Source organism: Molossus molossus, unplaced genomic scaffold (genome assembly GCF_014108415.1).
Source record: "Molossus molossus isolate mMolMol1 unplaced genomic scaffold, mMolMol1.p scaffold_m16_p_3, whole genome shotgun sequence".
Lineage (NCBI taxonomy): Eukaryota > Metazoa > Chordata > Mammalia > Chiroptera > Molossidae > Molossus > Molossus molossus.
This window is the reverse complement of record NW_023425366.1, coordinates 118,029,149-118,056,052: the sequence shown is the minus strand read 5'-3', so window position 1 is coordinate 118,056,052 and position 26,904 is coordinate 118,029,149. Positions and strand designations below refer to the sequence as shown.

At 43.4% G+C, this 26,904-nt stretch overlaps 1 protein-coding gene and 1 pseudogene across 4 annotated transcripts in view; both read right to left on the bottom strand.

Moving 5' to 3' along the window:
- LOC118641604 (CREB binding protein) overlaps positions 1-25,046 on the bottom strand; it is a 149,398-nt gene extending 124,352 nt beyond the window's left edge. For 2 of the 4 annotated variants that reach the window (XM_036278906.1, XM_036278910.1), the window contains exon 1: positions 24,888-25,046. In XM_036278906.1, coding sequence (XP_036134799.1) covers positions 24,888-24,969 — 82 coding nt within the window. In that variant the 5' untranslated portion in view covers positions 24,970-25,046. Of the gene's footprint in view, positions 1-4,267; positions 4,691-24,887 lie in introns of those variants that run through there. The other 2 variants (XM_036278904.1, XM_036278905.1) reach the window with 2 other exon arrangements.
- LOC118641605 lies at positions 1,056-4,219 on the bottom strand (annotated as a pseudogene).
- Positions 25,047-26,904: the final 1,858 nt, after the last annotated feature.

Here is a 26,904-nt window from a genome sequence, read left to right as displayed (position 1 = left end):
TATGTCGTCTGTAGTCCCTCACTGACCATGCATTCTTCAACCCACAACAACCTGGCTATGCATGCACGTGCAAGGACAGGATATGTAGAAATATGTTCATCACCATATTATCTGTAACATCAAAAAAGGGGATAACAATATCCAGAGGCAGTTTATCCTGATGGTTATAGACTCTAGCTATCAGAACTTTAGCTCTGCTGCTAGCTCCCCACTAGTCAGCTGTGTGACCTTGGGTAAATTACTTAGACCTTCTGTGCCTTTCTTACCTGGAAACTGGAGTGACAATAGCCATCACATCCCAATAGAATTGTTGTGAGGATTAAATGAACAAATGGAAAGCACTTAAACGGTGGGTAGTAGTATTAGCCTTTATTATTATTGTCTAATAATAAGTTTCATAAATTGCTATAAAATACAATAAAACATTATACATTAGAATCATTATGAAGACTGGGAAAATGTTTATATGGTGTGTAAAACATGCCAATGAAAACTGTATGCAAAATGGCACTTAGAGTAAGATTAGAACTAAAGTATGTGCATATGGGCAGGGGCTGGAAAGTAATATGCCAAAAATAAAGAGTTGTCCTGGTGAAGTAGTGAAGGGGATATGTGTGCATGTGACTTTTTAAAAAATTTAACAAAGCCACTCCTCTTTCCACCACTCACTTATAGCAGATTAATTCTTTTTCTCTATGGTGACAGACCCTGATACCTGCTTATACAACAACCCCCTTTTGCTAACTGTCAGAGTTTCTTCTCAGGAAGGGTAATACCTTTCTAGCCACAGGAGGGAGTGCAACTGGAGAAGCCAACCACCACAATCATCTTCCCCTTGCAGGTGACACAATTCTAGCTAAGGGCATTAAAGGCAAGTTGGTCAAGACAATTCTGGAAAAGGTTTTCCTTCCTAATAAGGGATGCTAAGAAAGAGATTCCCCTCTCACTATATTTCATCACAGAACTGTTGCCACCCTCTTCAACTAGGAGACATCACTCACACACTAAAGATGAATGCAGCAAAAAAAAAAAAAAAAAAAAAGCAAACACCTGGGTTCATGAAGCCATCTCTGAGCTGAATTATCCAACCCTGAAATCTCCCTATCTTCAGACTTTTTTTCCCTAGCACCCAAAATCTTTTTAATGACAAGGGAGGATCTGGGGTTAGTTTTTGTAGCTGCAGCTAGCCTGTCAGCCTCTTATGCGTTCAAATTTCTGGCCCTTGGATCATACGTAGGGTTTGGTGTGACTGTGAGGGATTCCTGGGACCTTACTGAAATACCTGCATGCTTCTCAGTCCTTGCAAGGAGCAGAAAGCAAGACTATGCCACAGCCCTTGGGCAAGTCCAGGGCCAGCTGGTCAAAGGTGAGGATCTTGCTCCTGGCCTTGAGAATGCGGCTCCAGGCACTGCTGCTCACACCAAGTTCATACACCTTCAGCCTGGGCACCTCCTAGACACCCACATAATTGGTTATAGTTCCTACAACCATAGAGGTTTTGCCCTCCTGGCCAGGAAATTTCATCTTCTGGACCATCTGGGAAAAGGATAGGCAGCTGGTTGGTATGACTCATGAACAACCTCTTCACCACCACCTGGTTGAAGCTAGAGTTGGTTCTTCTGGCCAGAAACTTACATAGCTTGACCAACAGCCTTAGGTAGATGTCCTGGCTCTTACACTCCTTGCACCAAACGTTTTGGTTTTTGTTGTGGCAGATGTCAACTCCCATGATGGTGCCTTCTGCTCCACCAGTTCCAGAAAGAGTTAGACTTCTTGTACATGAGAAAATACATTTCCTATCATTTAAGTCATTCTAGCTGGAGTTTGATGTTACCTTGCAGCTGAAGGCATCTAGATTATCTACATCATGTCTATGGACACAGTTCAAACTCCTTCGTAAGACATACAAGACCATCACGATGTGGCCCCTGTCTACTTCTCAGCCCTTCTCTCCTCCAGCACCTCCTGATGCACCCTACCTGCCAGCCAAAAACAATGAGCTCTCACATGCATTAGCAATCTTTCTTCTGGATGCACTCTCTCACTAGAAAACCCCAGCCCCAGCCCTCACTAGGATTAGACACAGCAACTATGAAGACATTTTTCAGGCTACCCTGGCAGAACTGACCAATCCCTCTTTTCAGGCTCCAAAGTTCTCTGTACATACATGCCTAGTAATAACCTACTTCTAACACATACGTACTTCTTCCTGCCTGATTATAAGGAATTAGACCTGGAATGGTGTACACACACACACATACACACAAAGACACAAACACACTCTTTGTTTTTGCAGAACCTGTGAGAGTAAGCTGCAGACAGTATGATCCTTTCCGCCCAAGTACTTCACTCTGCATCTCCTAAAAACACCCTTTTACATAAGCACAGTACAGTACATTTATCAACTTTAGGAAATTTAACATTGATACAATACTTACTGTATTGACTGCCCTTACTCAGATTTAGCCAGTTGTCCCAATAATGCCCTTTACCGCATTTATTTTCCTGATCCAAGACCCAATTCAGGATTGCGGCACACTTAGTTATCATGTTTCTGCTTTCTCCTTTCATATAGAAAGGTTTCTCAGATTTTGTCTTTCATAGCTCTGACATTTTTAAAGAGTACAGACCAGCTGTTTTGTAGAATGTCCCTCAATTTGGAGTTGCTTTCTCATAGTTACAGGACAATAGGAGTTGACTCCTGAATATACCAGAAAGCTCTGAGAAAGACCTTGCTGCTGGCAAGGTCTCAACATGGTTTTGCAGCTTCCATTCCATAGCTTTTACGCTACTGTATTGTCCTGAATGTGAAGATTCACAAGTCTCCAGATACAAAAAGGACATGAAATAAGTAAAAACAAACAAGCCTCGAACATAACTAACATTTTTGTTTGTTGCCTTCCAGATTTTGTCTACATGCACACACATTTTTACTTAGGTAAACCCAAAACAACAGTTAGATAAATACGGCAGTGTTCGCATTAGGGTCCCTAGTCCGGTGTAGAAATTGGAAAAGAACACCTGGAATTAGAACACGTGTTCAAACCCAATTCCGGCCGAATTAACAAACCCCATGTCCTTGGACAAATTATTTAATCTCTGAGTCTTAATTCCTTCATCTGTGAGACAGGGACAACAGTAACCTAGAGTTACACAATGAAAGCTGGACACTTTGTGCCACAGATACAGGTTAGCTTTTTCTATCTTGCACAAAAACTTTAATTTATCTTATGTCCTCATCTACCAGTCCAAGCACATATGAACATGTATACAACCAAATATACCAGGTGTGGCTTTTAGAAAGACAAGATAAGTTGGCTAGGGTTTGTGGAAGGCACATCCATACCCACACCATCACCCTTCTTTTCACCATTGTACTGTAACCACTTTTCCCTATTCTCTAGTTTAAAAAATTGACAAAGGAGACTGAAGAAGGAAAGCCAGGATGTTGCAACATAACACAGCTATGCTTTCTACACACCAAAGTGTCCCAACACCCAGGTTGGGCAATAGCAATCTGAATCACGGGAAATTCCTGCGATTCAAGATTGAGCACTATCATTTCCAATCCTAGGTAGATTCTCCCTGCCAAGTCACCAGGGGGCCCAGGAGACCGGAGAGCACAAAGCTGAGGCTGAACAAGATTCGTGGGCATCCTGCTGTCTAGGGGTTCATCCTTAGTGGGAGATTGTCACACAGCAAACAGCAAAAAAGTCTGACACACTTTCACAGCTAGAGACAGGAATTTTCTCTTTTGGAGCTTCCCAGCTGCCAACCCCAGAGTTGGCCCCTTTCATTAAGTTGACTTGAGAGAAAAGACACTATTAGCTTCTCAATCTCTATAGCACTCATACAAGACTGGGGTGCCTACAACAGTGGCTTGGGAAGAAGAAAGTCACAATCAAACTCAGCTGGCCTTGGAAAACAGGTCTTCATCATACATGATCACAAGGTACATTTCACTTCTAGGCTGGACCCAGAAATTTATTTCCAGGTAACCATCGCTTCTGAACACTGAAAGACAAGAGGTATTCCACACGTTCTAAATCCATTCTATTAATCATCATCAGAAATCAGCATATCACCTTAAAATAAGGAATGAACTACTCTCAGGTATTCTGGAAAAAAAAAATTTTTTTTTCATTTTACAGAATCAAAATTTACAGGTAAGTGGCTGAATCAATCTGTCCAGCCAATAACATTTGATAAGTTTTATTTGAAAAAACTTTTAAATGTGTCAACTAAACAAATCATCCACAAAACACACCTTTCTTCAGGTTTTCTAATATCTCTTCTGTCATAATACCTTGTATTTTTTCTTTGAATTGCATTTGGAGCCCCATATTATCTGTATTGGTAAAAATAAAAATTTTTCTTTTAAAGCACATACAGACCAGTTTATCACACCTTCTATTAGCCAGAAGTATGGATTCTTCTATAGTCTATGGACATAATGAATGAGTCTTAAAATCATACTATCAACTTCCTGTTATAACTCATGAGGTTGTAAAGCACCACCAAAGTAGTGATCCTGACCACTCAGTGACTAGCATAAAATGCCTGGCATATATTAAGCCCTCAACAAACATTCACATGCTGAATGAGTGAGTGAATTTCAGAGAAGAGTGCCAGAGTTACAAAGGATGTACACTATCAACTTTAACAAGCTACTTGTCTAGCCAAAGAGGTAAGGTGGTAAGATTAACATTTATTACTACTTACTTAAAACAGAAACAAAGAAAATAAATTTCAATAATGAATTATCCTGAAATGTTACACTGTTCTACTTTTTTTTCTTTATACCTATTTATCTTCTAGGGGACCAATTAGGTTTATTTTACTCTCCAGCTATACCTCAGCATCAGTGACTCTCTATCCCATGGTTGATGCAAAGATTAAATGGCATAATGTAGAATGAGAAATGGTAATGTGAGAAACAAACTATGTAAGAGTTTATTTGCTGTTTTGTATTCATGTTTCTCTACTTCAGAGTATGAAAACTCCCCTCACATGGACCCCTTATTTCCACAGTCCTTATTTCGTTTTTTAAAAAGTCTTTTTTTGATTTTTTCCCATCATTTCTTTTTTTTTAAGTCCTCACCCAAGGATATTTTTCCATTTATCTTCAGATAGAGTGGGAGGGGGAGAGAGAAAAAGAAACATCAACATGAGACACACACATTGATTGGTTACCTCCCACACGACCCCGAACTGCAACCAGGTACACGCCCTTGACTGAACTCAAACCCGAGATTCTTTGGTCCTCAAGCCGATGCTCTAACCACTGAGCCAAGCCAGCCAGGGCTTTTCCCATAATTTCTTTAGATTTTCTTCAATACTGCTTGTACTCTGACTATTCAAAATGCTTCTTTAAATCTTCCAAAAGCTAAAAGACTTTTATTCATCCACACTGAAAAATTTTACAAAGAATTTTTAACTCCTAAGTCAACACTGGATACAAAAAATTGATCCAGCAAGGACCAATGCATCCTGGAAAGGCTCACGGCTAAAGATGCGGAATCCACAGAATGATAGACACTTTTCACAGGGTTATTATTCTTAGATGACTCGGAAGACCATTCTGGACCTCCACGGTGCATTTATTAATATAGTACCAGTTAGATACTGACAGTACTTGAAGCATAGTCTAGGGTAGTGAGAAAAGTACCAAGCCAGGTCTTGAATCAGCTGTCTCTGTCACTTACTACTACTACCTCCCTAATGTGTTCGTCCTCAGCTCTAAAATGGAAATATTAGTGCCTGCTTCTAGAATCACTGATGAAAAAATGAAATCATACAATGTGTATACAACACTCAGCCTGGCATAAGTGATGACTCAATAAACATTAGGCATTATTATCACTATCACAGCCCCATCTTCCAAGGTTACACATTATTGACCTGGCAGCTCATGCCTGGTACACTGTTCACGGCCAATGACTGTCATTTCTCTATGGTAAAGCCCTAATAATCTCCGACTATTACAGGATAAAACTTTGGAAAACGCTTGGAGATTGTGCAAATAAATACTGAAACAATTCTCCAACAGAGAATTAAAATACAAATAATAATGAAAAGGAAAAGACAAACAACACTGTTTTGTTAGCATTTTAGCCATTATAATTTTTATCTAGGCATTTAAACAAATTCCTGCCCTAGCCAGTTTGGTTCAGCGGTAGAGCATCAGACCATGGACCAATGAGTCATGTGTTCAATTCCTGCCAGGGGCACGTACCTCAGTTGCAGTTCATCCCCGGCACTGGTTGGGTCATGCGGGAGGCCCAGTCGATGTGTCTCTCTCACATCAATGTTTCTCTCTCTCTCTCTCTCTCCCCCTCTCCCTCTCCCCCTCCCTCCCTTCCTCCCTCCCTCCCTCCCACTCTATCTGAAGATAAACAGAAAAAATATCCTTGGGTGAGGATTAAAAATAACAACAACAATAATAATAAAATAAACAAGTTCCCAAGACACCTAACCTTCATTTCTTTTTACGACTATTAGAAAATAATAAAAGCCTTCTGCACAGCAAAAGAAACCACCACCCAAATGAAAAGGCAACCAACCCACTCTATGGGAGAGCCAATGATACATCAGATAAGGGGTTAATTTCCAAAATATATAGATTGCTCATACAGCTCAACAAAAGGAAGACAAAGAACCCAACTAAAAAATTGGCAGAGTAACTAAATAGACACCTCTCCAAACAGGACATACAAACAGCTAAGAGACATATGAAGAAATGCTCAACATCACTAATTATCAGAGAGATGCAAATTAAAACAACAATGAGGTATCACCACCTCACACCTGTCAGAATGGCGGCCATCAACAAATCATCAAACAACAAGTGTTGGTGAGGGTGTGGAGAAAAGGGGACTCTAGTACACTGCTGGTGGGAATGCAGACTGGTGCAGCCACTATGGAAAACATTATGGTGTCACCTCGAAAAATTAAAAATAGAACTGCCATTTTGACCCAGTGATCCCACTTCTAGGAATATACCCTAAGAAGCCTGAAAGACCAACCAGAAAGAATATATGTACCCCCATGTTCATAGCAGCACTATTTACAATAGCTAAGATCTGGAAGCAGCCCAAATGTCCATCAGTAGATGAATAGATAATAAAAGCTGTGGTATATACACACAATGGAGTACTACGCAGCTGTAAGAAAGAAAGAGCTCTTATCCTTTGAGACGACATGGAGGAACCTGGAAAGTATTATCCTAAGTGAAATAAGCCAAACAGAGAAAGACAAGTATCATATGATCTCACTTATTTGTGGAATATAATGAACATAACAGTCCGAAGAACAGGGTAGACCCAGAGACGTGGAAGTAGGGTCCAGACTGACAATCCCCAGAAGAGGGGGTTGGGGGGAGAGATAAACCACAGAACTTACATGTATGTGTGCATGACCAATGGACATGGACAACAAAGCTGGGGACAGGGCGGGGAGGAAGGTGGAGGAGGGTGTCAATGGGGAAAAAAAGGAGAAACATCTGTAACAAAAATAAATAAATAAATAAATAAATAAATAAATAAATAAAATGAAAGCAAAAATTCTTTCTACACCCTACATCACACCCTAATTAGTACAGAATAATGAGGTTTTACTCCATTCTGAACAGTAAACTTTTATTGATCACAAAATCTTGACCTTCTTGGAATCACTATAAGCTCAAGAGCCAAAGTGGGCTTGGCTGGGCAATCTGCCTTCTCCCAGGTCTTCCTACAGTGGGAGTAAATGCACATCATGGTTATTCTGCATCAGGTATCAAGAAATCTTGCTCACTAAATATTTGCTATTTACCTTCCAATTAAAGAACCCATGACAGTCCTGACTGAAAGTTCTTTGTCACACTGGACCCTAAAATCATCAGTCCTGGAACTGCAGCCAGTCTCCTATCTTCATTTGCACCTAGAAGATCTAGGAAAGTGCTATTCCCAGACAGCGAGGACAATTTTACGTGCTGTCTCCCTCAGCCCTGAAACGTAGAGAAAACACTTCATGGGACAAAGGTGGAACAAACAGGAGGTGCTGTCACAGCAGTAAACCACCAACAGACTGACCACGTTATCACCCAGCAGCCCCTAAACAGTAACCAGATGTTCTGGAGCAGAGGGAGCAAAAAAGGGTTCACTATTCTCCACCACCACAGTTGAGAGGGGCCTGGGTGAGGTGCTGTCATCAGCTGCCTATCTCTACACTGCAATCCAATTATAGGTCCTGGAAGAGGAATGTGGGGGCTAAGCTAGGATTCAACCTCTGCAGAAGTAACCCGCACCCCAGGTTCTGGACCACCTCAGGTAAGTAAAAGCAAGTAGATGTCCAGAGACTAGGTCTTCTGGCATAAATGCTGGTATCTATAGCTGGCAAGCAGCAACACCAAGTCAGAAGGGGAAAGACTGTATTCTGTCAGTGTACAACATATGAAAATGTGTGGATATACGAGAGCCCATAACAAGAAACGAATGCATTAAGTCCAAAAAGTATACCAACATCCAAAGAATGGAATTATTACTCAGTACTAAAAAGAAATGAGCGCCCTGGCCGGTTTGGCTCAGCGGTTAGAGCATCAGCCTGCGGTCCCAAGAGACCCGGGTTTGGTTCTCGCTAAGGGCATGTACCTTGGTTGCAAGTTTGTCCCCGGCCCTGGTCGGTCGTGCGGGTGGCAGCCACTCGATGTGTCCCTTTCACATCAATGTTTCTCTCTCTCTCTCTCTCTCTCTCTTCCTCGCTCTCCCTCCCACTCTACCTGAACAAAAAATGTCCTCAGGTGAGGATAAAAAAAAGAAAAAAAAAAAAAAAAAAGTGAGCTACCAGGCCATGAATAGACATGGAAGAAACTTAAATGCATATCACTAAGTGAAAGAAGCCAATCTGAAAACACTGTAGTATACTATTCTAACTACATGACATTCTGGAAAAGGCAAAACTATGAAGACAGTAAAAAAAAAAATCAGTGATTGTCAGGAGTTAGGGAGTGTGGGGAATGAACAGGTGGAGCACAGGGTATTTTTAGGGCAGTGAAAATGTTCTTTATGATACTATAACGATGGCTATATATCATTATATGTCTGTCCAAACACAGAATGTACACCACCAAGAATGAACCCTAATGCAAACTAAGGATTTGGGGTGATTATCAACATAGGTTCATTAGTTGTAACAGATGTACCACTCTGGTGGCAGATGTTAATAATGGGGGAGGTTGTGCACAGTGGAAACAGGGGGCATGTGGGAAACCTCTGCACCTTCCTCTCAATTTTTCTGTGAACCTGAAACTGTTCTAAAAAAAAAAAAGTCTTAAAGGAAAAATATAGTACACACTAAAATTATAGATAAATCACAAGCAACTGAGACACACAAAATGATAGAGATCACAAGCTGAAGAATAATGTATCATCAACTATAAATAATATACACAAAATATCTAGTGATGTCTGTGCTGGATATGTGTGTTGCTTTTAAAGCTTTAAGAATCCACCAACATACAAGCTCTTAGAGAACAATTTGATGATGTGATCGAAATTACAAATGTATATTCCTTTTAACCATTAATTCCATTTTTAGGAATCTGTTATATAGATATACACATAATTGTGCAGAGGTATTCAACGAAACACTATTTTGAGAAGATTAGACTGGACATAACCTAATGTCTAAAAGTGGGGAACAGATTGCATGAATTCTGGCCGATCTCGTGTAACAGAACATTAGCAACTACAGAAAGAGATAATGAAGAAGCTCTCTGAGTGCTGCTATGCACAGGTATGCCACAATGTGTATAGTGTGTTACCCTGGCTAAGAAGGAAAGGGCAGGAAGGGGGCAAGAAAGCTAAGAATAGACAGTGTCTGTTTGAAGAGACAAACCCTAGAGAAGAGCACAATCTACTCACATCCAGGGACGAGGTAGATGGAGGAAGGCTCTCACTCTACAAATCTGTGTTCTCTGATTTTTGAACCATGAACTACCCATTTAGGTAATTTAAAAAACTGAATTTTTAAAGGCAACCCCTGGTGTGTCCAGGTCCAGGCGACAACACCTGGAACACTTCTAGGAGTTCCTGGTTCCAGCTGGAGCATTTACTGACTGAGGATGAAATCTGAAATGGGCTTAATATTAGTTTCAAATATTATGTGTTTAAATGAGCAGAAAAAGCAAGAATATAAAGTATTTTAAAGAAGGACTTTTCAAAAGTACTATTTTTTTCTTAAAGGAATGTGACAAGCTACATTTTAAGCCCAACAAAGTAGTAAGATAAAAGTTGCTCACATCAGAAAAGTTGACATTATTTCAAAATACTCAAGTAAATACTAGTTGGCTATCAGGTCTTATAGCTTCCAGCAGCACATCAATGAAGAAACCGCTAATAAAAGGATTCTGTTAAAAACAGAGCTTGTGCAAAGAAGTGATGATTGGACATCACACTAAAACACAATCACATTTTCAAATCTTTGGATGGCACCTCTAAGTTAATTTACACTTTGTTCAAATCATTCTTGCTAAAGGTCTAAAGGTTTTGCAACAGGAACTAACCAAAACGCCACATCTCCCCATTACACAGATTCTTCTAACCACAAATACTAAAGATGTTTTCTTTGGGTTTGATTTACTTTTTAACTAGTTTTTTCATGACAAAAATTATGCTTAATGGTTTTTAAACATGTTTTCTTTATTGACTTTAGAGACAAAGAAAGGGAGAGGGAGAGAGAGAGAAACATCAATGAGAGAAAACATCGATTGACCGCCTCCTGCGTGCCCTCCACTGGGGACTGGGCCCACAACCTGGGCACGTACCCTGATGAGGAATCGAAATGGCGACCTCTTGGTGCGTGGGTCACACTCAACCACTGAGCCACACCGGCTGGACTATAGTTTTTTTTTCCCCAAAGCATTCAGAGGAATATAAAGTGGAAAGTAGAGAGCCCTCCCAAACCATCCCGTCTCTCACATCCAAGAAAAACAATTTCTAGAGATTTCCTTTTGGAAATCTATGCACACATTAGTAAATATCTTCTTATACCTAAAAAAAAAAAAAGATCTAATGCCCTGGCTAGTTCTGCTCAGTGGTTAGAGCATCGGCCCGTGGACCAATAAGTCATGGGTTCAATTCCAGTCAAGGGCATGTACCTCAGTTGTGGTTCGTCCCCAGCCCTGGCTGAGTAATGGGGGAGGCAACCAATCAATGTGTCTCTCTCATATCGATGTATTTCTCTCTCTCACCCTTTCTTTCCCTCCCACTCTATCTGAAGATAAATGGAAAAATATCCTTGGATGAGGATTTTTTAAAAATCTAATTATAATTTTTGTTCTCCATCTCTTTTCCCCTCATCTCTTTTATGCAATGATTCTCAAATTTATCTTCTCTCTTAAACACCCATCACTCTTCCTCCTCCACATCTGCAATAGCAGAGGATTCAGCTCTTAAGGACTTTTGGGTCACCTTAATGTTTTGCAATCTCTAGATTAATTAACTAAATTAATGAAAAGGTCTGGAGTTAATATGAATATTAGTAGTCCTTCCAAGCAAAAGACTGATTTCTACTTTATCTGCTTGATGTAGAAGTTACAGATATTTCTTTCTTTTTTTAAATTTTTTTCTTTATTGATTTTAGAGAGAGAGGAAGGGAGAGGAAAAGAGAGATAGAGATATGGATGAGAGAGAACAATGACTGGCTGCCTCCTGCATGCTCCCCACTGGGGATCAGGCCCACAACCTGGGCATGTGTCCTGACCAGGAATCGAACCAGCGACCTCTTGGTGCATGGGTCGACACTCAACCACTGAGCCACCCCGACTGGACCAGATATTTTATATCAACTAATAAGGTGGGTAATAAAAACTACAGGTTTTAAGAATCTTTTCCAGAAAAGCTGGGAAACTAAACAGAACTCTGGTGTAAACTAGTTGCATGATGTGTAACATGATGACAGTAACAAAACTTCTAATATTCTTCGAGATGACATGGAATTAAATTTTTTTCACTTCTTCTGATTTATAGGATAGTGAAAATACTAAAATAATTTTGTGTTACTTAATTAAGTATGGCACCAAAATATTTTACCATTAAAAAAAGGATTTTTAGAATGAAGACTGCTCTTTGTATATTAGTTATTTCCAAAAGCTCTGAGATTTTAATCAGTCCAAAATGTACTTATAGTGGAACAACATGTATAACGAGTCACTTTGGGAAGAAAAAGTAGAGAGAGCATATGCTTATATATGCACAGCATGTCTCTAGAATAATCTATAATGGTTGCCTGTGGGGAATAGATCTGGGTGAGTCCAGAAACAGACAGGAGAGGGAGGCGTTTCACTAAACATTCTTTCGTGCTTTTTGGAATTTTGAACCCTACGAGTATTTTAATCACTCAAAACAAAATTTAAACAACTTTCTTAAACTGTTTTTCATGGTGCCTTTTTCCTCCCACAATGGGTTGTGGGAGAAGAGAGAGGGTTTTCAACTCTCCTTGCAGATAGGAACTAAGATAAAAACACATATCTTGAAAAAGTTTATCTAGACTTCTCCAATTGCCCTCCAATTACACATTCTAAAAACGTGTATTGTTTTTAAAGCCCTAAAAGAATGACCTGGCCCTGGTCAGTTTGGCTCAGCGGTTAAAGCAACGGCCTGCAGACCAGAGTCCTGGGTTCAGTTCCCAGTAAGGGCACACACCTCGGTTGCAGTTCATCCCCAGCCCCATTTGGGGTCGTGCAGGTGGCAACCAATCGATGTGTCTCTCTCACAGCTATGTTTCTCTCTCTTCCTCCTTCTCTCCCTCCCATTCTATCTGAAGGTAAATGCAAAAATGTCCTTGGGTGAGGATTAAGAAAAAAAAAAAAAAGAATGACCTGGACTCCCTGGTCTGACACTTGGAGGCTCTCCACAACTTTACCTTGTCTTCAGATGCCCAGCCTGACCTCCTCATAGTTCATCCTGCAAGAGCTCCAGTGTGCTTTCCACTAAGAAGTTTTCCTAACCGTCCCACCTGAAGCATTCAGTTCCTTCTTGTCACAACTCTGATTTGCAATTAGATAGGCATTTGGTGGGGCTGCTGGAATGCCTGCCTACACCCCTATGTTCTGAGTTCCAAGTGGACAGAGCCACCAGTTATCACCACAGCCTAGTAGTATCCCACACATAAGAGCATATAACTAATTTGAATTTTATAAGTATTTAAATATTTGTTGAATAAAGGAATTAAATGGTAAAACTGAGGCTGGAGCCCAGGCCCACCCAAATGCCCAGAGCAGGTCCACACCAGCAGTCTCCACTTCTCAGAAGCAAGACCAACACTGCTTCTAAATGTTAGCCCATTGAATGTAAACCAAAAACAAAACTGGGTTTGCAAAAACTGTTACATACTCAAGAGTTTATACCTCCAAACCTTCACTTCACACTTGCTATTTATGCTGTTTCCAAGTCTAGAATAGTATCCCCTCCTTCCAATCTCCTATTCATCCTCAGGTCTCAGTGCTAATGACACTTCCCCAAGAAGGCCTTCCAACACTCAGAACAGACTTGATCCTACACCCTGATCATGCATGAACCGAGGTACTAGGTACTAAGTCTCACCTGACTACAGATGCCTCCCATGAAGGCAGACACTGGATCTGTTGTGTCCCTAATAGGTCTCCAAGGCTGATACCACAGTGTAACATATTTTCTAAATAAGTGAATAATCCTAAATTTAAAGCCCTGAGTATTTCTTTTTTTTTGGTTCAGGTAGAGCGGGAGAGAGAGAGAGAGAGAGAGAGAAAGATCGATGCGAAAGGGACACATCGAGTGGCTGCCACCCGCACGACCAACCAGGGCCGGGGACAAACTGCAACCGAGGTACATACCCTTAGTGGGAACCGAACCCGGGTCTCTCGGGACTGCAGGCCGACGCTCTAACCGCCGAGCCAAACCGGCCAGGGCAGCCCTGAGTATTTCTGAAAGCACCTTCTATCTTTAAAAGACAGTTCCTTTAAAGAACTTTATCTTTTAGATCACAAATATTTTAAGTAAATGTATTTAGGGATGTGTTGTACAATACAGAAGCAAGTTGCTATTTATGTTTAAATAAAATTTAAATTTTAGCCCTGGCAGGTTTGGCTCAGAGGTTAGAGCGTCGGCCTGCAGTCCCGAGAGAGAGTCAGGTCTGGTTCCCGCTAAGGGCATGTACCTCGGTTGCAGTTTGTCCCTGGCTCTGGTTGGGTTGTGCGGGTGGCGGGTCGTGGGGGTGGCAGCCACTCTATGTGTCCCTTTCACATCAATGTTTCTCTCTCTTCCTTTCTTTCCCTCCCACTCTACCTGAACAAAAAAATGGAAAAATGTCCTCGGGTGAGGATAAAAAAAAAAAAAAAATTAAATTCTAATTCTGAGTCATGGTTCAAGTGCTCAATAGCCACAAGTAGCTAGTGGTTCCAGTATTGGACAGTGCAGATATAGAACACAGAAAGTTCTACCAGACAGTGCTGACTTAGAGATGATCACGGGACTATAGGCATTTTATTTTATCTTTATTGATTTTAGAGAGAGGAAGGGAGAGGGAGAGAGATATAGAACCATCGATGAGCAAGAACATCGATTGGCCACCTCCTGCATGCCCCTCACTAGGGATTGGGCCCACAACTTGGGCATGTGCCCTGACCAAGAATCGAACTGGTGTCATCTTGGCACACAGGTCGACACTCAACTACTGAGCCACATCAGCTGGGCAAGACTACAGGCATTTTAAACAAAGAAAATTAAATTCACTCTCTTACTGTTGGAAAAGAATCAGTTTTTCCTTAAACTTTTAGACTGAAAAGTCACCACTGTGCGCTAAAACACTGAATTATCTCTTGATAATTCAAATCATTTCCTCAGAGATCTTTTTTCTTTTTTTTTAAGAGAAGCTCAACTCTGGGCAGGCTGTGCTCTTCAAACAAAAAACAATCCCAATAGTAGTAGAGGCACAACTAAAACGACACAGAAAATCTATCAGTACTTTATGCCTTTTTGTTACTTTCAAGAAGAGAAAATTCCCACAATACAGCAGGCTGAATCTCTTCTTTTCAAGACCAGTGGTAACTGAACCAAAGAGGAAATTAAATTTCACTGATATTTCTTTCCACCAATCACCCTTACTAAACTGCATAGTGATCCCAAGGCCATTTTCTCCCCTAACTCTGTTTTCTAAAAAGAAAGACTATTTTTGTCATTTCGCCATACTCACTTTTCCTTTTTAAATCCTAACCTAAATCAAGTCCTTGTTCTGAAATACTAGGAAAAACAGTTCCATTTAAACTTCAATTTTCCAATAAAGAACAGCTTTTAACTTCAAATACAGGCTGAGTAAAGGGTGTCAAACTATTTATTACCAGTTTTGTAGGATTCCTGAATCTCAGCTTTCAATTCATTCTTTTGCAAGCTGGTACTGAGACTATACTAGCCCTGGTGCTAGAAGCAAAACAGGCAGGGGAGGTATCTTCTCGTTTACTCAGCAAGAAACTTCCAAGCATCTGGTTCTGGGTTAGACCCCTAGCCTACATAATCCCAACCTTCACCAGCCCAAGAGGTTAAGCGACATATGTAATTACCCACACAATTAAACATTAATAATAGCTGTCATAACCTGCTATATGCCAGGAACCAAAGTAGCCCCAATATACAAAGCTAGTCAAAGAGAAATGGAAAATTCTAGAAGAAAAAAAACTCATTATAGAGATGAGACACCCTCCCCCAACCCAGGCCAAAGCCCCAGTGTAAAGTCATGGGCCTCAAGTCACAGAGCTGATGAGCTGGGAGTCAAGATTCAGTGTTCACTCTGAGCAGAGGCCAGGGCTCCCTCCCTGTGACCACACCGCTCACATCCCATATAAAAAGTTCTGACGTTTCCTTCAACTCTGAGTCATGGTTAAAAGGTTCTACTTTTAATCAGGTGACAAATACTCAAAATATTTTAATCCAAAGGCATTGGGTCAAGCGCTTATATTCCATAACTGTCAAAGCAAACTCTAATTTGATAGGTTTCTATAGTTTCTGAGTGTCATTATTCAGTTTGTAATCAAATAACCAAATCCACTTTAAACATTACACAATTCTCTCTCTACTGACTATTGATAGTCACCTATTTTTCTTGCTATTTCATTGGTTATACTAACTACATAGTTAAAACATGTACAGGTAATATAGGTCTGATAAGAAAAACAAAATATTTGGGGGGTAGTGCAAAGGGAAGCTTTAAAATTATAAAAGAAAATCTGCTTTACAACAGAATTGTACAACCCTGTTAAACAGCTACAACTGTTAAGAAACACCTATTGCCTTGGTCGGTTTGGCTCAGCAGTTAGAGCATCAGCCTACGGGCCGAAGAGTTGCGGGTTCAATTCCGGTCAAGGGTATGTACCTCAGTTGCGATTTGGGGCAACCAATCAATGCATCTCTCTTGCATCAGTGTTCTCTCTCTCTCTCTCCCTCCCACCCCCTTTAATCTGAAGATTGATGGGGGGAATACCCCCAGGGTGAGGATTTAAAAAACAAAAAAAAGAAACACCTACTGCAGCCCTGGGCTGGCTGGTGTGGCTCAGTTGGATGGAACATCATCATCCCTTATACCAAAAGGTCGCAGGTTCAATTCCCAGTCAGGGCATATACGTAGGTTACTGGATCAATCCCTGGCTGGGGCACATACTGATCAATGTTCTTTCTTTCTCTTTCTCTCTCTCCCCCTTCCTCTCTAAAATCAACAAGCATATCCTCAAGATGAGAATTTTTAAAAAAGAAACACCTACTGTATACAGTAAGGCACAGGTGTTATTAGAAAGACTGGTAAATTAAGAGATCTTCACATTGTAACAGATGGGACACCTAGAAATAGGAAAGTCAGATTTAATAAAGTGAAACATTTTGTCACCATTAGATATTACTATTCTTAGCTATGGTTCAACTAAATATTCATTTGATTAATGGAAATGAAACACGGGGGAAAACGTCACATGGGATGCTATCCAAGTCTTTCTAAGGGTAATGTTTAAAAAGAAAGGAATTAGACTTTTAGACATAGAGTTAAAAAATAGCCTTGCTTCCCAAATTTAGAACCAGAAAACACCTTAAAGGCAGTTTTTCAAAGACAGCAAGTCATTCTTAAAATTGTCTAAGAACTTGGAAAAAAACAAAAACAAAACACTGTTGCTTACTTCCATGCCTTTCCTGCACCCTTTTCCATGTCCAAAGAGTTCTTCCATCAAATCTGAGTGAGTCACTTCTTTTCCAGTCAAAGTTCTGCTCTGCTCCCACTGGACCGTGTGCATGACTATCCCAGCCCTCCTGTCAAAGGATCAGGGCCTCCATGCAAAGTTGAATATGCAAAAGCCCCCCAATAAGCACTGACAGAGAGCTTACACTTTGGCACCAGTGATATGCTGCCATGCAAGCCTGTTTCTGAAAAGTTAAGCCTAAGACTGAATTGGCAAAATGTGGAATCCCTTACCCCAGTTCATGCAGGAGCTATGGACAAGCACACCAGACCTAAGAAGCCCATTAGCCATGGAATGGAATTCTGAGGAGGGAGGCACCAGCAGGAAAAGGCCTCAGAGTAAGCTGAAGGAACATCAGGCACATGTGTTGAAAACCAGGGGATGGACATTGGTAAGAGACACTGGATAATCACACTCACAGAGACAAAGCTGTTGTGGGTGGCCAAAGTGTCTTTCCCATCAGTAAGTAGGCACGGAAAACCAGCAGGCTTCCCAATTATCTGGCTCCTTGCTCTGGCCCAGCTGGCATCAGAATCCAGGAGCAGAGGGCCCACCAGGCTACCCCTGGTGGATGCTTTTCTGAGCCAAGGCCCCTCGTCCATCCCCAAAGTCTAATGTGCTATCCCTCACTCAGATACCTAGTCCTGGGCTTCTGCACACACAGGGATTCAGTAAATAGTGGGTGTATACATTAAGCCCTCTTCGGGGTTCCCTTTCTGACTCATACATTTTAGCATTTGATTGTATTATGTATTCTTTTTCAAGTTTTGCCACTAAGTCTTATCTTGTCAACACAGTTCTAAGCTATTCAAAGGCATTGATCAGAATCCTTTGTACACTGCTACTGCCTAACAGGCACCTCAGACTGAAATGCAATATACCCAGTAAAGAAAAAGAATCACATCCTCATTTGATACTTAAACAGCCCACAAAGTATGCTTCAAAATTAGTAGGAATTTTCAGAGCATACCACACAAGTTTTTCAATTTTAGAATTTCATAGCCACTGTATTCCTATTTTAAAATAATAAAATTGCGCCCTGGCCAGTATGGCTCAGCGCTTAGAGCGTAGGCCTGCAGTCCAGAGAGACCCAGGTTTGGTTCCCGCTAAGGGCACATCCCTCGGTTGCAGTTTGTTCCCGGCCCTGGTTGGGTCAGGTGGGTGGCAACCACTCGATGTGTTCCTTTCACATCGATGTTTCTCTCTCCCACCCCACCCCCGCTCTATCTGAACAAAATATGGAAAAAATGTCCACGGGTGAGGATTAAAAAAAAAAAAAAAAGTTTGAAAATGGAGACAAAGCCCTGGCCTGTTTGGCTCAGCAGCAGAGTGCTGGCCCGTGGACCAATGAGTCACAGGTTTGTACCTTGGTTGTGGTTCATCCCTGGCCCTGGTCGGGGTCATGCAGAAGGCAACCAGTCGATGTGTCCCTCTCACATCAATGTTCCTCTCTCTCATCCCTTTCTCTCCCTCTCCCTCCCACTCTGTATGAAGATAAGTCAAAAAAATATCCTCAGGTGGGAACTAAAAAAAAAAGAAAAGTGGAGACAAAAAAATCAATAGTATTTATTATATAATTCTTGGCTATATACTCACTGAGTAGGCTACGTTACAATAGATCTGCCTGCTCATGGGACTGTGTAGATATGCGTACAAGGCTGCTGTTTGTTCCAGAACCATCAACAAACAAATCTCTATTCCAATCAGATGAGCACTCCCAGTGAGTATGGACTACAGGACACACCACCTTCCCTAGTAACGACAGTACCAACCACCATGCACTGAGCATTTAGGTACTTTTCACACATCATCTCATACTACCCTCATAACCAGCCTTTGAGATGGAAATGGTTATTATATCTATTTTACAGATAAGAAAACTGAGGTTCAGAGAGCTGATCTAACTTGACCAGGGTCATGATGCTAGCAACGGGGGTGGGGGAGGAAAACTGCACCCACTTGGCCTGGCTCCAAAGCCAGTGCTTTCGCACCCCATGCTGTCCCAGTCAACACCATGGCCTGTGCTGCCACTACCAAGGGCCACCTGAGCAACCTGAGAGAGCCCCAAATAGGCTCTAGCCCGAGCACTCCTAAAACCAGCCAGGATGGTCCACAGTTGAAAATGCACAGAAATTGGGATTAGGACAAACAGATCTTAAGATATGTAGCAATTAGCTTAAAAGCAAAATCTTATGAGAAAAAAGTATGAGAACTTTGAAAGATAAATACTGCACTTTCATTCACTCACTCCTTCAACTATTTCTGGAGAGCCTAGCATGTGCCAGCAAAGGAACAAAATCACCTTAATTAAGGTAACCGTTTTTGTTCAGCTTATCTGATTTTAAATTATGCGGTACGTACCTATGTTTAGAAGACAGAGGGGCTCTGTCTGTGGCTCCCTATGTGGCTCACTGCAACTCAAGAACTTATCACCCCTGCTCCCTGTACTTGAGCGTCAGCAGTCAGATGAGCACATAGTAGATGCTCAAAAAACCTGTGCTGCTGCTGTTCAACTGATCTTGTCCTTGAAGTCCTCTTCAGAGACAGCTAAAATTAGGGCAACTCTGGCAGTCCAATGCCCCCCAATGGATCCTCAGAGCACCAGTCCCACATTACATCAGGGTCCCACACTGTGGCCCGAGAACCAAACTGTAGTTTTAGTGGCACACAGCCACACCCTTCCTGTAGTACTGCCCAGGACTACTTTCATGCTAAAATGGTGGCACTGAGAAACAGAGACCATTGGGCCCTTAAAAACCAAAAATGAAATCCTTTGGCCCTTGAAAGAAAGTTTGTTCACCCATGTATTACATAAAAAAGGTTTGGAAATGGTGCAAACTACAGCCCCTTTCTTTAAGACTCATCACCCATTAGTACACAATGGTTCTGGAAGAACTGCACTTAAATTCCTTGGCTATTCCCAACGTCATCCGAGAAACACCTCTTCACATGCCCTCTAGTTCCTTGGAATATACTGAAGTGCTGGTTTGAATAAGATAAAGAGGGGGTATCTTGTCCTGGAGGGGTAGCTCAGTTGGTTAGAGCGCTGACTTGATTTGCCAAGGTTGTGGTTTTGATCCCTGGTCAGGGCATATACAAGAATCAACCAATGAATGAATAAACAAGTGGAACAACTTCCCCATCCCCTCTTTCTAAAATCAATTTTAAAAAAAGAGGTGGTGTCCTGACTAATGTTACCCCAAGAACTGAACTGGCTTATAAAGCAAGCTTTACTAATCTTGCTTTACACAACAGATACATTTCATCTTAACAAAACTTTGGCAAAATCATTTTTAACTATTTTGTTTTCAAACATGCTAAAATTGGCATTTATGTAGCCCCAAGTAATAGCATACTTTGTTACACAACCACAACCACACAAGTCAGAAGTTGTAAAAACACTGGCTAACAATCTAAGCATCAACTTCTGACTGTAGGATTAAGCCTCAGTCCCTTTATAACTCAATTTCAGTTACGTTTAAGAATTACAGAATCAAATTCGAACGTTAAACAGGTGCTTTGATCAATTGCTAAAGCACCTTTATGGAATTCATACTCATCTACTGTATCACCCCTGAGGAAATCCAAATGAAACCATTGTTCTCATCCCTCTCAGTTATTCAAAAGCCCCTATTTTTCTATCAAGTAAAAGCAAAGCAAAGACATGACAAGTCCTAGCCCTAGAAGTCTCTACGAAACTTACATTTCCTATTTAACCAGAATTTAGTTAAAAGATAAAATAATTTGCCCTGGCCAGTTTGGCTCAGCGGTTGAGCCTGTGGACCAGAGAGTCCCGGGTTGGGTTCCCGATAGGGGCACGTACCACCAAAAAAAATAATAAAATAACTTGCCCTGGCTGGTTTGGCTCAGCAGTTAAAGCGTCAGCCTGTGGACCAGAGAGTCTCAGGTTCAATTCCGGTTAAGGGCACGTACCTCGGTTACAGTTCAATCCCAGACCCTGGCTAGGGGTTGTGCAGGAGTCAACTAATCGATGTCTCTCTCTATGTTACTTTAGGCTGATTATCTCTCTCAAGTATGGTTCCTCACCTAGAAACAACAGGAACAGTATCTCCCCTTCCTACCTCATAAGATGCTGTGAGGACCAAAGTGAGGCGATGGAGAGAAAACCGCTCTGACACATAAAGCACTGCACATACAAAAAAGATCATCATTTTGTTGTAAAAGGTATTTTGGTTGATAAGCATATTTACCACAAGCTTTCTTTAAATATGGTTTTCTATTGCATTTACAGGGATTCACATTATAAATGTAATCACAGCTGCTTAGGGACACTTATACAGATGAAATATACCTATCTTAAATTTTTAGAAGGCAGTTTTATTAAACTTTTTAATAAAATCTATTAGTTGTATGTAAATTTGGCCTCAATTAAGCTGAGGAAAAAAGTCTACTGCCTGCCTGCATATTTATTTCTCCTACACTGTTAAATCATGAATCCCTGCTGCTGAAAGACTAATATGCTGTTATAATTTGGACATATTAAATAAAGAAGTTTCCAAAACACACAACTAACTATATACTGGTAACACAAAGTCCTACTTCTTATAAAAGGTGCCAAGTAAAGGAAGACTACAGTTGCGAGAAAGTGTTTAAGCCAGTGGTTCTCAACATTCCTAATGCTGCAACTGTTTAATACAGTTCCTCATGTTGTGGTGACCCCAACCATAAAATTATTTTCATTGCTACTTCATAATTGTAATTTTGCTACTGTTATGTCTTAGGCGACCCCTGTGAAAGGGTCGTTTGACCCCCAAAGGGGGGGGGGGGTCCTAGAAGCCACAGGTTGAGAACCGCTGAAGCCCTCAATGTAAAGAAAATGCTACTTTAACAACATCTAATACCATCAAATTCTGTGGCACTCCAGAGCTGAGGTTTGGATGGTGTGAAAATTACGTTTTCCTTCTTCCTCTTGCCGCTTTCCTTTGGGACACATTTCCTTATTTCTGCATCACCTCTGCATGCTCTCCTCAGAAGCCTTTCCTGACCTCTCCTGCCTGCCATCAGAGGCAATAGCATTTTCATCAAGAGATGCTGCCTTACTTCATTGTGGAATGTTTTATGCACATCCATGCTCCTCCTGGTAGACTGCAAGCACTCTGGCTGGTAGCTCCCCAACAGCAGGAGTTCTGTTCTCTTGGCCAATGCCAGCCTACAGACTCATCTAACAGATACCAATGATTCCACAAGCCAGTCCCTACAGACATGCATTGCATCGTGGCAGTCCAAGCAGCTCTCATTTCTCAGGCCACCAAGGCCTCCTCCCAATCCCAACCCCTTCAGCTCTTCCCATGCACAGAGCTCCCCACTGCCTCAAATTTTATCACACCTTGCTCCAACTGGCCCAGTTTTCTCCTAGAAGATTCAAACACACATTCTCTCACTAAACTAAGGTTTAGTATCTCAAACATGTTATTCCCGCGTCTCTCCCCACTTTCTCATCTAACCAAATGCCTTCACTCCTTTGTATGTAACGTAATTCCATTAGCCCTTTATTTGCTTAATCTATGGCCTTAACATCTGTCTTAGACTACTAGTTACAGAAGACAAGGTTGTATCTTGCTTAATATGCTTGCTGATCCCTTCCTTGGCCCCCCACACTAATATATCCTTTCACGATAAAATGATGTGACCAATGTATAGCTTGATGTAATTAATGTATAAATTTTATTCTTTGGATTATTTAAATTAGAGATATTAAACACTGACTTTTTTGTCCTATGTTTGGTAAAGTAAAAGAGGCCCCCATACCTTACAAGGATCAAAACTGAAAAAGGGGGAAAAGTGGGCAAGAATGGAAAATCCTTTGATAAATTTTGTTGTGACTAGCAGCACACTAAATAATCTGACTGTCCAAGTATCGAACTACCCAAAAGGCCATCCTTTGAACTCTATCTTGGGAACAACTAGATGTATATAGCAGGACAAGCTTCTTTGTTAAGTCTTGTGTTACTAATTTCTTCCTCTGTATAATACAAAGTCTGCAATAACCTCACTCAACAATAGCAACCTTAACAGTGTCAGAGAACAAGCTTCAAAGCTGAACTTGCCTGGTATGATCTATGATTCATATGATTAAGGGCTTTTCACTCAAAAATGGCAAGATAAATGAAGCAAAGGAGATCTGTTCTGCAGTAAAAGAGCATTTAAATCACAGCTGTTTCCAAATTTCTCACTTCAGATTAGTCGATTTTACAAAATTAACATGAAACTCAACTCTCTATCAGTTTTTAAAAGAGTATTAGATACTTTTATATTCCATGAGACTTATTTACTCCTCCCCACTGTTCAACAAATTTCATTTTAATTAGACAAGACTCTCATGACAGTTTTTTTAAAAGTTGTTTCTCTCACTTCTATGTTAACTGATATTCTAGGAATTGTATTAAAACCAAAGCCATAAAATTCAAATTTTGTTTCAACAGTAGAAATAGATTTTCAGACCATTAGTAGAAATATGCTAGTGGTCAATCATAGAAATATTTGTAGAAGCTGAACAGCTGTGTCTACTGCAAATCTGAAGGGATTGCTGCAGCAATGTAATTCAATTTGGACCCATTCATTATAAACTGATTTTCAGATGCTGCTACGGCAAAACTATACTGGAGAAATGCAAGCCGCGCTGCAGACAGAACTGTTCCCAAGTGGCTACAAGTTTTTACTGCAAAGGAGAGCTCTAAAAGAGGAAATACAACTAGTTCATAATGCTATGAATCAGCCCAGAAGAAGCCAGAATTATTAAATGGATAGAAAACTAAAATACTTTTAGGCAAATGATATGATTACCTACGAAAGTTTTCAAGGAAGCTGTTTAATGAGAAAAAGATGATTTATTCAATATCCTGCTAAAAGAAATTTTTAAAAATCATACTTTCTGCATTCCTTAACATAATTTTTATATACCTACACTGTAAAAGCAACATGAATTCAAATGGCGAATGCTGCGCAAATGAATCTGCTATGTAACTTTCTTTTAAAGTTACACTTCTATGAAATTAAACACACTACAGCAACTTTTTTAGGGCATTTTGCTACCGAAGTTTGGGGTTGTGAAAAATGGAATAATTTAGGTGACCAAAGAACAAAGAGTTTTCAAAATACTCCAAGAAACTTCTAAGTTGTAACTCACAGGCTGCCGCTGCTCTGTCTTCTGGTCGCAGCCTTGTGAATGTGTCACCAATTCAGAAAACACTCGGGGTCTCCTTTCCGCTGTACTATTTCCTTCTCTAGCCATCAAACTTACCCTCCGCTGTCACCCCCCTCCGGACAGCCACGCGTGTGTTGACACACGGCAGCAGAGGAAGGCGTATGGAATCACTACGCAAAATAAACACGCTCCACTTTACTTTTTCTCTCTGGAACTAACACTCGGTTTCCACGCGAGGAGGGCTCACCAACTCCGGGAAATCCGAGTGCACCCCAGCATCTGCCCCCACCACTCGGGCCCCACGACAGTCTCCCCACAAACTTCCCCTCTTCGGCGGGGCTCCGGAGAAGGGGCTCGCCGGTCTCCAGTTCGGGCTGTGGGGGGGCTCCGCAGGCCGGCCGCCACGTTCTGCTATCCAGGGACACTCACCTTCGGGGGGTCTGACAGGGACCCCCGAGGCCCCTGCCCCCCGCCCGGCCCCCTCCTCACCTGTGCTGTCATTCGCCGAAAAGCCGGGCGAGCTGAGTTTGGCTCGTTTGTTGGGCGGTCCGTCCAGCAAGTTCTCGGCCATTTTCACCTGCTCGCAAAAACTGCCCCGAAAGCGGACGGCGGGGCCGGCGAGGGCTCCGGGTCGGGGGTCGGCGCCGGCCCCGGCCGGCTGCGAGGGGAGAGGAGCGAGCGCGAGCCGCGAGCCACGAGCGAGCGCCGAGGGAGAGGGAGGGCGCAGGGCCGGGTGGGGGAGGCGGCGGCCAAATCTCAGCCACAGCAACAGCGCCCCGCAGCGCTCACCGCCCGCCCCCGGCCGCTGCCGCCGCCGCCGCCGCCGCCGGCCGCGGCCCCCTCATCCCCTGCCCGCCTCCCGAGCGCGACACTCCGCGGCGGGGGCGCCCCGGCGGCCCGGCCGCCCCCCCGGGCCCGGCTGGCAGCGACGGCGCCCGGCCGGCCGGCTTAGGCAGTCCCCAGGAACATGGTGCCGCCGCCGCCGCGCCGCCGCCTCGCTACCCCCCCCCCGCGCCCCACTTAATTAATTCGCTCGCGGCCGGTCGACCGGGGGGCTCCGAGCTCCGCTCCCCGCCCGCAGCCCGCCGCCGTAAGGAAAAACAATGCGCGAAGCGGAGCCGCCGCTGCCGCCGCCGCGCCCCCCCCACCCCCCGTTCCGCCGCCGCCGCCGCCGCTGCCGCCGCCGCCGACGCCGCGGCTCCGGGAGGCCGAGCCGAGAGGGGAGCGGGGCCGCCGGAGCGGGCGCCGAGGGCCGGGCGGAGCGGGACGGCCGGGCGGAGCGGGGTGCGCGGGCGGTTGTGGGGCCCGGGACCGGCGGGGCCGAGTAGATCGCGCTCGAAGCCCCGGTCGGGTCCGCGACAAGATGGCGGCTGTTGATTCCTCAATTAAAAAAAAAAGAAAGTTTTTTTTCTTCTCTTTCCAGAGCCTGAACGGGGAGGGGGAGGGGGCGGGGCACGCCGGTGCGTCACCCCCCCGCGGCGTCACCACGCACGGCCCCCGCTCCGCCCCCTCCACCTGCGCCGGCCGTGGCGGAAAGAGCCGAGCGCGCTCGGGCGGAAGGGCCGAAGGGCTGCCGCGGTGTGTCAAGCGGCCGGGCGGTGGCCGGGCCTGCGGGACCCCCGCCTCCCGGCCCAGCCGCCACTTTTGTTCCGACCGCGACTGGGCTGCGGGGCCTGTCACGGGCCGTTGGCGGCTGCCTGGCCGCGGACCAAACCCCCAGGCGCGGAGTCGGCGCCGGCCGGGCCTTTCGGTGCCTCTGGGGAGACTGCCGGGTCCGGGCAACTCACTTCCCTGCCCGCAACGTCCGGGGCGACCCGAACCAGGCCTAGTCACTTTCCCTTGCCGGATACCAGCGATGTGTCGTGGCCTCTGCAGGTTACAGACCGCCCTCAGGTCCGCCTGCGAGCTTGTGCATATGGGAAACTGAGGCAGCAGTGGCCGGACCGAGATTCGAACAACCCCCTCCCCAAAAGTGAAGTGAGCGGAACGCAAGACTCCTGAGCCCCTGTTCCCCAGTCTATGGAGACGGGGTCCACAGGGTCGACACCCTCACCTATAAGGGGAGGTGGTGAGCGCTGCCCCACCCTAGGCTGGGGCGCGGCCAGCCTGCGTCAGGCCCAGAAGGCCCCTTTCATCGGAACTTAGGGACCCCGACCACTACTTGGGAATTCGCAGGTGCTCCAGACAGGCATGGGGTCCCAGGAAGCCCGGCTCGTGTGACCACTCCCTGTGGGACAGTTCCACAAAAAAAAAAATCTGAAGTGTTCACTTCTCAGTTTTATCTCCTCTTCAAAACGTTGCTGGTGCCTCACCCTTATCTGAAAGGTATCACCAGCAACTGGGTTTCTTAAGCCAGAAACCTGTGAGTCAGCGCAGACTCCTCCCTCCACCCACCTCGAACCCAGTCTCCCTGCGCCCTTTACCTGGGGAAATGGCTCTGCCTCCCCATCCCACTGCCCCAGAGTCGTCCAGCATCACCCGGTGGTACGGTGGCAGCTTAGCACTT